General features: G+C 35.9%; 1 protein-coding gene across 1 annotated transcript; it reads left to right on the forward strand.

The window, feature by feature from the left end:
* Positions 1 to 7,141: 7,141 nt before the first annotated feature.
* On the forward strand, positions 7,142 to 8,673 carry LOC131067494 (agamous-like MADS-box protein AGL17). The gene has a single exon (XM_058002515.1). The coding sequence runs from the start codon at positions 7,142 to 7,144 to the stop codon at positions 8,384 to 8,386; it is 1,245 nt and encodes a 414-aa protein (XP_057858498.1). The 3' UTR covers positions 8,387 to 8,673.
* Positions 8,674 to 11,478: the final 2,805 nt, after the last annotated feature.

Here is an 11,478-nt window from a genome sequence, read left to right on the forward strand (position 1 = left end):
ATAATCATAACAACACATGCATACATAATATAATCATGCTTAATCCATCCTACAACAAAAAAATGTCAGGAAAGTCATTATCATCATCTCCTAAACATGGAACATGCATCATAATAAATCCATCATAAATAAAAAAATCAACAAGTCACCTCATATTTATATCAAAAAATGTTGTGTCTAATGGTAATATAATGAAATACAAATCCCTGAAGGGATATCTCAAGTACGAGAGTCCTTGAGATATCTAGTGCTCTCACTGTCACCTACACCTAGATCCACTCATCCTGTCAAAGGTCATGCTGGTGGTTATTCAAGGAGATCACATACCCACTGATCCCCCTGGTCGTTGGCTATGTGTCCACCAGGATCTGGTGCTCTCTATATAAGAGGCTACCCTATTCTCTACTAGCATGGCCTAATGGTAGAGGTCTCGGTAATACTGGGTCTCTTGAGCCATCCTCTCTATCTATGTCTTGGTCCCTATAACCTCAGTAAGGACCTACACCATCCCCCTTGGTATTAGTAACTGCCTGGCCACATCTCTCTCCCCTTTGAGTTGGGTGACATTGGGTTCTCAAACCAACTGAGCCCTCAAACCTTTCACCTCCACCTTCACCTTCTCTATCCTCTCCATCAGATCTCCTCCCCTTGCCTCTTGTAGTACCTTTGTTGTGACATCCCTCTCCTTGTAGAAGGCATCTTTCTCTACAATCACAACATCTAGGTGTACCTATAGGGAATTCTCTCTAGCTCGCACCCTATCCACCTCAACCTATAGGCTCTCTGCATGAGCCCTCTCTCCATCTTCCCTAACCATCTCCTGGCCTACCTCATCTACTAGTCTCGTTGCTCAATCCCTCTCTATATCCCTCTCTAGGGTGACCTGGTTGTGGACCCTAAGGAGGCCGTACAAGTGCAGGTACTACTGGTGGTGCCATTACTGAGACCCGTGCCTTTCCTCCACCCCGACCTAGTACCTATATAGATGCTGCCTGCACCTATACTCCACCTCTCCCCTTGCCTCCATCCCCTCCATCCCCTCCATCTCCTCCATCATCTATGTCACCTCCCATGACCTGGTCCATGAAAGGAGCTATCTCATCTAGTGCAAGCACACCTCGCAGTATCAGTCAGTCTGGTTGATAGAACTCCCACCACACTGCATATGCCCCTATGCATCCGACATCAATGACATATATCTTAGGGTCCTAGTCCACTAGTCTCATCCCTATCAAACTGATTCGTGCCTTAAAAGGCCCTATAACATCTCCCCATGTATCTGTCTCATGGGTAATCTGAGGATGGGTACGCTCCTCACCAACAATGTCCTTTTGTATGCAAACTGTCACATCACTCGATGAAGCGGGTATTGTTCTATAACATGAATAGTGTGGCCGATCAACCAACACTCTATCTAGACAAAAGAAAGATAATAATCATCCTCCACCCATTACTCACACAATCTATAGGGGCGTCAAGTGAAATCCATCATATTTTTGATGCATTGATGCTAGAAGCCCATCACACCTGCTCAGGTATAATGCAACAACCCTCCATATCTATCTGCGTAGGGGTACTGTCATCACTACTCCCTAACTCCAAGAGGTCGATACACAGCTATGTGCTCAAATGCCCATACATGCAAAAGTGTCACACCAGTCCCTAGGTTCTTGTATCCCCGATAGACACACATGTGAATATCATGATACAATTGCCCAAGTATGGCATATCCCCAAGCATACCACACTCTATCCTCCATGATATAATACAAACATCTCGACTAGCCAACAGAAAAACCATGCCCAATGAAATCGGGCATCATTCAATCACTGATCAAGCCACAAATGTATAACATGAGTCAAGGAATCCGTTGAGGCTGCTCCATGGCCCACTACAACACCATCTAGGCCCTATCCATGGGTAGGTCATCTGTCTAACATAGGTGCCTAAGGTAGTACTCTTCACCCTATAACTAGTACTCTAGGATCACACCACAAATTGGAACCCACAAGATATTCCACACGTCCTCCATAGTAATGGATGCCTCTCTAATAAGAAAGTGAAATGAGCACGCCTCACCATGCCATCACTCCACAAATGCCATAATCATAGCTATGTGCACGCAAATCTTTGACCACCCAAAGACCCATTGTATCCCAACATGGTATAGCACGTCCCTCTCAATTCTAGTTAGATGGTTGCAATACCTCATCATTAGAGGCCAAAACTCCCTTGACTGCGGACCTAGTGACTCCTGCATTCAAAAATCCACTCATGTCAACCCTTTCCATCCAATTCCCTCAGCCCATACCCTGTTGCATCCCCTGGAAGCCCCTTAGATCCCTCTTTTTTAATTCCTTCTTTCCCCTTTGCCCTTTAGGCGAAGACAGCGTTTCTCCTTATGGAAACACCAAAACTATGGTCTTAACACAATTTACACCGGTCCTCATTCCCCCCCCCCTTCTCTTTCCCTCTTGTTACAGATGGTGATTTCTTGATCGATGTTGTGCGGTGATGTTATGCCCATGCACAAACTTCAATCAGGTGATTTATGCTTGTGCCCCGCCAACCTTTTTCCCTCATTAGATACCCCTAATTAATGCTACCCTACTAAAATGTCAAAGTCAGGATAGGGGTAACTATCAGTGGTCCATACTCTAGTGGTTGCTAGAAGAGTCTAATCCTCTCGCCAAGTTGCTCATGGAAGGGAATCCACACCATCTTTGCTCCTTCGCTCTGGGCTCTCTACTACTCGTTGACATGTGAGTATGAGAATGACCCTTCTTTGGGGCCCCGTGGCCTATATACGCTCTTCTTTCGCCATTTTATCGCCTTTTATCCTCTTCCTCGTCGCCTTTTCTCAACCTTTTTTTTCCTCTTCTCATATACTTAATCATTGTCCTGCTATTTTCTTCTTTTTCAAGATTTTTCTCGTAAAATTTCCAAATTTTCCAAATAAATTCTCGAGGGGGCATACCTTACTCACATCTTCACGTTGGGGCATCTTTTCTTTGTCTTTTACATGTCACCAACTTTTTCGTTACATAAAAGAGGGGCAAAATGTAGATGCCTAAAATTAAGTAAATTAGTATTTAATTAATTTAGCCTTTTCACATAATTAATTATATTAATTATGTTAGCCCTTCTTCTTGAAATTAATTAAATTATAGTTTAATTAATTTAATCACCTTAGCCTTCTAATTAATTCATGAAAATTAATTATATTCCATTCTTCTAAAAATCATTTCAATCCCCAACCTTAGTCAATATTTCTCCTAAATCTTAATTAGTTAATTAATCCCAATTAACTAACTAATGCCTCAAGATTCCTACAAATCTCTCTTCTAATCCCCATCATATAGCTTATTCATGATTATAATTTCCTCCAATTTCATAGTCCTCCACTCATTCTCTCTCCTCATGTCCCATCCTCCAAACTCACCTACTTTCTCTCATAATCCCTCATTAGTTCACCTAATTAGCCCCCCTAATCATTTGCATATCCCTAATCACCTTGATTAGGGACAGTTCAACTCTTTGCCATAAATGTATTTCCCATCTTATCATCCAACCTTAAATTCTATCTATTTTGTCTATCCAAGGAATGTCAAATTCTTTGCATCTCCCCATGCCCCCTCTTCTCAAGGAATTTTTAATTTCTTTATCCTTTATTCTCCCCATGCTCCCTCTTTCTTGGAAATTTTTAACTCCCCTTGTCCTCTCTCAAGGAATTTTAAATTCCTTTCCTCTCTTCCCAAGGTACTTGGGGAACTCTTCCTCATGTACTTGAGAAGTGTGAAGACAAGAAATTCCTTTATGGAAAATCTCTTGGATCTCCCACTTGTCCTCTCAAATCCCCTCCCACTTGTTTTCAATCCTATCCCTCCATTCCTCTTTGATCTTGGGCATACATTTTGGGCCCCTCCAATATATAAATTGGAGTCTCCCCCCCTCTCGAATCATCCATCTCATTCCTATTCTCATGTTGCTCTTTTGAATCCAAGAATCATCTATAGCATCCATACCATGCCCAAATATTGACACCCAAGTCCCTCATCCATCACATTATCCAAATCTCATCACTTGTTGTATAGTGGAGAGCAATCCACATCCCTCATCCTAAGTATCAAATCAAGTGGAAGATCAAGGACACATACTTCCACTTTTCGCTCAATCAGAGGAGGTGAGAGGAAGGTATACACAATTGATTGTTGTTTTTTGAATGCTTTTTTGTATTTCATGTTTTAATATATGAAATTAACCTTTACTCCTTTCTTCTCTCTTCAATAATAATGTAAATCTTATACACATATTTCATCTTTAAGGATAGCAATCACGTGGAGCATATTTTTGTGCATACTAACCTATGTGGCCTTATAATCTAGATGGTGAGCCTTATCAAACCTTGTGGGCCCGTTGACTCTATGTCAAGAAGTTATTGATTTTCCTAGCACCTCACCCTTTGTAATAACCTCATCATATGTGATTGTTTCTTCTTCTATAGCTCCTCAACATACTTATAAGCCCCTACACTCCATCAAAATATTTTTCATCACTTCCAATATTGATTAAAAAGGCTCTAGAATACTATAGTAGAAAGCAAACAAAACCTTCAATTAAAAATCAAATTGAATCAAATAGGCCCATCAAAGTCATTTTAGCTATAACTTGGGGAATAATTATAGCATAGACCTTCCAACCACATAAATAGATCTAAATAAATAAATTTAGTAATTTGACCAAAATGCCTTTCATGGCTTCCACAACACATTCAAACACTATAAAATTTCCTCCCAAAAGATGATAGACTCAAATCCACAAATCAAAACAATAAGGAAAAAATATATCAATTGAACCCATCTAATGTCTTGGCAAAACTATCATTACAACCACATACTATGAAACAAAATTCATCTTAACCAAATAAACTCATCAAAGTCATTTTGGCCACATTTTGAAGAATAAATTAAACATGAATCTTCAATGTAAAATACCTTATAGTAAAATTCCCTCCGAGAAGATGGCATGTACCCAAGCCCAAAAATTAGATCAATTAGGGAAAAGAAAAAGATTAGATGAACACATCTAAGGCCTAGGGAAATTTATCATTGTGGCCACGCTTTGCATATAAAAGTCCTCTAGAGTCAAGTATATTGGAGCATATATAGTCCAACTACACAAAAACATCTAATTTAGGATACTCATGGATTTCTAATTTCAACAATATTTTTAGAAATATATGTGAATCAGTTAAATTTACTTATGAATAAACTCCCATGAAAAATAACTAATAGACCAAAAAAAAAAGACCCCCAAAAATTGCCTATATAAATGAATGAGAATCAACATAATCTATATGGTAAGAGAAAACCCACAAGAAAAAAAACAAATATGAATGCAATGTCCTTTCCTATAGCTTGCTAACCCCACAAAACCTAATAGACAAGGTTTGATAATTTGTAGTTTTATGTCTAGGGTTTACTTAAATATCTTATTTTTCATTGTATGAGAGGTTTTTGGATTGGATTATTTTTTAGTTTGTAACTTAAAAACATAATTTCATGTGGGATATATATATTATGTATAAAAAACAAAGAAAGGAGTTTAAAATAAAAAATTTCAAAAGTCACAAAGATTCAAGAATCAAGTCAATTTGAATAGAGATCATAACAAAATGTGGGAATGAACAATTTAGATCTTTAGTTGTATTAATTTGAATTAAAATTTGACATAACCTACCAAATTATCCAATGGAGGAAGAATGTAGCGAATTTTGCATGCTTATAAAATAGTTGATATAATATTTGGTGAATGGAATCATGATCCAAAACATGAACAATTTCAAGGTAATTATGGTAATGTTGAAAAATTTTGTCATACCATTTAGAATTTTAATGTAAATCATAAATATGTTGGTTAATTGAAATGTGCTTTTGAAATTTCAAGTGATTCCCAAAACAAATGTGATCTACTATGACAAAAATATTATGATATAAATGTTTCATATATAATTTGACAATGATTAAAAATCTATTGGACCAATAGGTTGTACATTTGTTATGAGTCAAGCCACCAACTATTTCATTATATTCACCAAAATCAAATTGGTTGATACAAACTACTTACCAATGGACACATTTTTGCTACTAAAAAATTTACTAGCAAATTATTTAGTTTTAACAAGTGAACACTATTTTAAAATGTAATGATTAATGTACTTAATTCACAATCCTTGTTATGAAGTGGGACTCTTAACAATAGTGTATATTGTCATCAAATTTTGATATTTCAACTAGTGGCCTTTCTTTATTTAGAATCACAAATTTATTACCTTGAATTAGAAACTAACATTATTGTTGCTTAATCTAATCTAGAAAAGAAGTTCTCATAGCCTTCTTTTAGATTTAGCAATAATTTCTACAATTAATACAAATTTAAATTGTTGAAATCTGTGAGCTCAACGATCCAACAGGGATTTGAACCTTGGTGGCCGCTTCACCAACAAAATGTTGTGACCGCGACCCTACATGTCCGAAGAAAAATTGTTGAAATTGGAAAGCATTCTCTCATATATATTATTTTCATAAATATAATATAATATTATACTTTTATTTGTTATTTTATTATAACACAATTTAAAAAAAAAAAATTGATAAACAAACAATATTCTTATTACATTTTATTAAAACAATATTAAATGTGAATATTTATCCTTCAATAATATAACTATAAATTAAAATAAAAACACGTTATATTTATTTTAAGCAATTATTATTGAATAAAATAAAAACAAGTACCCAATATTATAGATATACATTGCTTTTAAAATTCTCTGTTTCTATTTTAAAAAGCTAGAAAAAGTGGAAAAAGCAATGGCAAACTTGAGTTCCATTTCAGAAACAGCAGAATTATAGGACAGAATTTCACAGAGTTCCTTCCAACTAAGAATGCGGATTGATTTTGAAGAAAAGGGAGAAATTTTCAATCTTCCTGGAATACATTTCATTATGCCATCTCAGGTTTGCAAGGAAAGAAAGGTCTGTAATGGATGCTTGGTGTAATTATTGATTTGGTGTTTTAATCAAAGCATGTGCTGAATGTGTTTTTCGTTTTGCAGAAGCAGAAGCAGAAGCAATTGCAAATGGGTCGAGCAAAGATTCCCATAAAATGGATCCCCAAAGACACTTCAAGGAACGTATCATTTATAAAGAGGAAGAGAGGATTGAGAAAGAAGATTGAGGAGCTGAGTATTCTGTGTGGAGTGGATGCTTGCATGGTATGCTATGGGCCTCACTCTCACACAGACCAACACACATCATCATCATCTCCTGATGTATGGCCTGATATATCCAAAGCTTTAGAGGTCATTGACAGATACAGAAGGCTGTCTAAGGAAGAGCAAGATAAGAAGAAACTTGATAACTCCACTTTCCTAGAACAGAGGATTAAGAAACTCAGGTCTGAATTGAATTTGACAAGGAAGGAGAGCAAAGATCTTGAGATGGACATCCTCTATCCTTGTTGGGATAACTGTCTGAACGATCTGGGTGTGGAAAAGCTCAGAGATTTATTGGAGTATATAGACGTCAAGCTGGAAGCTGTACAGAGCAGAATAAATTTTCTTACAAGGCAACAGGAGCATAAGACTTGTCATGCTGGAAATGATATAATGGATCATGCTGATAGGAAGCCATTATTATATCATCCTTCAAACTCCCACATGATGATGTATCACAATCACAATCACAATCACAATCACAATCTGTTGTTGTCCATGCCCTACCAGAGCCAAGAGAGTTTAAGCTTAACAGCAGCTCATGTCCAGCCCTACCTAAGCCTAGAAGAGCAGCAGTGCTACAAGAACCATTTTGGAGCAACTTCTGCCATTGATTATCATGCTAAGGGAAATCCCATCATTTTCACAGCTGTGAAGGACCCTCAGCCTCATTCTCAGCATACTGCTAATTCCTTGGCCTTTGGCAGTAACTACAGTTCAACTTCAAACAAAGATAAGGTGGAGATAGCTGGCATGGGCATGGATGACAGAATTCTAGTTGAGAATGCAGCCACTCATGTAGTGACAAGAAAGAACCTCCCTTTTATCTCTGATCATCATGTCCACTCAGGCCACTGGACACCCTGCTGCACTGTATTTTGCCCTTGTCCTGAACATTACCATGGTAATATGGGTTCTTCATATGGATCACAAACTATTCAAGAGTTGCAAGCCTCTGCTGAGCTTCAGTGGATGGTACACAGCTTGATGGATGAACAAAACACTAATTACAAGCAACTTGGAGGTGAGGGAATGGGAATTGATTTAGCTCACACCAGCCCTGGAGCAGCATCATCAAGAATCAATGAGGAATTCAACATGGAAACTTAGCAAGGTTTTGTTTAAATTTTCGTTTTAGATTTGCTCCATTCTCATTCAAAGCTTTTTACCTTATTGTTTTTACTAATTTCTGTAAGTGGGTCATCCTGAAACTCTTGGAGCCTTGCTCTTCACCATGCGAATTAAAATACCAAATTTTTATTTGGCAAGTCGGAATCTGTAAGGATATACAAAAGATTATGTAGCATGTATTGAGAAAGAGTTTCTCTATTTGCAAATGCTTTCACATACAGTCGTCTCAGAAGAGTAAGCAGCTTAGCTGGTGCCTCCCCTAAATAGTAATTGTCAAATTGGAATGCTATTTTATAGATAGGCATTTTGGGGTAAACTCAGAACACATGCATTGAATGTATCACACTTTTTTCCAAGTTCCAACAATTACTGTAGTTTTTTATTTATTTTATTTTGTTGTCTTAATTGATGTTTTAGAAAACATTCGCAACATTTTCCATTAAAGCTTTCATTAAATTTTGTTGTGCCAACTTTCAAAATGGGACGATGATTCAAGGGTTTTGAATAGATTTGAGGGAACCTAGGGCTTAAATTAAAAATAAATTTTTGGATGCTCAGTTGCGCGGTATTTCATTCTGGAACTGCTAACATTCATAAGGTAGTTGAATAAATTTGGTCAATAGCTTTCAGAGTCTCAAGGCAACTAATGGAGTCAATGATCAACGTTGGGAAATCCATGATCCATTTGAACCTGGGGTTATGACTGTCTCCATTGTTTGCCACATCTCTTTACTTCAATGTAGCAAATTGCACTATAATAATTGAAATTTTAAATACTGTAGACTACTATGACAATTCTAAAAGTTCTCTCTAGTGATAACCATTTTTAACAAGAGATGCATTGCAACAGGTTTTTGCTGATTCTTTGTTCATTCAGATTTTTTTGGTTTACATTTATTATGTGAAATGAATAAAACCAGACAAGTTAGAATGAGTAAGAGTGAAGTTTTAGTGGAGTGTAGGGTGCAGGTAATGGAAACACACAAACACAAGCATATACAGTTAATTCACCTCCCAAGGTACCATACAGCTACCCACAAATAAGCATATCATAATAAATATGGAGAAGATTTGCCTCTTTCCTATTCTACTGGGAAAAGTGTGATGAAATTCATTTTGGTAATAAAGAATATTGTTTTAATACCATCCAATCTTTCTTTATTGAATTTTGTATGGAGAATTGTATTAGAGCATATCTTTCATTCATGTGAGAGAGCATATAGGGAGTGATATGAGTGTGATGGGATGAGAAGGGTGGGTAGAAGATGGTATGGCATCTCCTCATTTCATATATTATTTATATCTCTTTTGAAGAAGTTGTGGGGAATTTTTGGATGTATTTTTGTAATCTTAAAAGATAGGGTGTGATGTCTTGAAAGTTTGGAGCTTGAAACTTGGACTCGTAAAGGTTGAGTGGGGAGCTTCATTGAAGGATCTCCAACAAAGACTACTTTATGTATTTTTGGAGTCCATTAGAGATGGGATTCGTGGATTTCTTTGATGTTTAAGATAAAATATATTACTTTATTGTGTGCATTTATATGTTGGCTTAAGCTTAGTTGTGATTCTTTTTGTTGAGTTTTGGTTGTGTTTGTGCATTGTTGAGGAAGGGACTGTTTTATTGGGTTACACTTTCAAATAGATAAAAGCAATAAATGTGTGTGTTGAGAGACGCAGACACCTTGAAAAAATATATTTCTTGATGAAATTTTTTTTGCATGAGTGACTTTGAGTTTTTCACGAGATTATATGTTGGAGATATTGTGTTAAATTTGTTTATGGTGTTGGATATTGGAGAATGTTGGAAATATTGTGTTGAATTTATTTGTGGTCTTGGATATGAGAAGAGATTGAAACAACATTTGTGAAATCTTTCATGTTGACACTTGATTGACTTATATATTCACATTTTTATACGTGGAGAGTCCCCTCATATCTCACTATTTCTATAAAACTTGTCAAGCTTCATGTGTTATTTCAAAACTTTAATGTTTGAGTTATGATTGTATTTTCTTTATCATATGTTATCAAACTTGGTTTCTTAGAGGATCTCCCAATTTGTGGGTGGGTTTGTAAGTTTTATGGTTGGAAATTAATCAAAGTTCTATTTGATTGGTTGAAAAGAATTATTCTTAGCTTATAATATAAACATGTTTACACAATCAAAATAACGAGTTTATATTTAAAAAAAAATTAATTTTTAAAAGTTGTGAAAAGAGAAAGAATTAGAATTATTTAGATGTCATTAACTTCACTTGAGAAAATTAAAAAATAAATTATTTGTTCAAATATATATAACAAATATGAACAATGCACAAACACAACCAAAACTCAACAAAAGGAATCACAACTAAGCTCAATCCAAGAGATGATATAAAAGTGTACATCTTGATGTAGATTATACATGCTTTAAACTACAATCTATAAGGGAAGTCTCATGGTAAAAACACACTTCTCCCAAACATTATATTGTTGATAGTATTATCAAAAGAATGAATCTCCTCTAAATGATGATTTTGGGAGCAAACATGATTTACAAAAAGTGAAATATCTTATAGAATCTAAATGAATTTTAAAGCCTCTCTAGAAAGTAGCTCTAGGATCATTAGGCCTTCAACAAGGTTGTGTTGGCATCACTAAGAGACTTTTCAAAATGTCACAATAGTTCTAAAGATAATAAATCCCAAAGACATTAGTGACTATCAAGAGGCCTCAAATTTTAGGGGATGAGAGCACCTCAACTCTAATTTCTTCACATTCTTATCCTCCAAAAAATCTAAGTGTTGGTGGTGTTTTCAAGGAGTGCATGCAAGTGGAATTAGGGACAATATTATCCTTACAAATGGTAAAATTAAGAAAATTGAGAAAATTATTGATCCCTCTCAACCAATCAAGAGTGGATAGAAGTTAAGATGATTAAATACTCCCCTCTAAAGCCCATACACCAAATACTCAACATGACTCAACATGAGTATCAATACTCATAAAAATAGTAGTCATGGTATAAGGTTCTAAGGATATCACATTGTCATAAAATGAATCTATGTGATGAGAAACACTTAAATTAGTAA

This window comes from Cryptomeria japonica, chromosome 10 (genome assembly GCF_030272615.1).
Source record: "Cryptomeria japonica chromosome 10, Sugi_1.0, whole genome shotgun sequence".
Classification (NCBI taxonomy): Eukaryota; Viridiplantae; Streptophyta; class Pinopsida; order Cupressales; family Cupressaceae; genus Cryptomeria; species Cryptomeria japonica.

Excerpts from the sequence above, each read along its gene's own strand:
- LOC131067494 (XM_058002515.1), top strand. The coding sequence starts at position 7,142 with ATGGGTCGAGCAAAGATTCCCATAAAATGGATCCCCAAAGACACTTCA.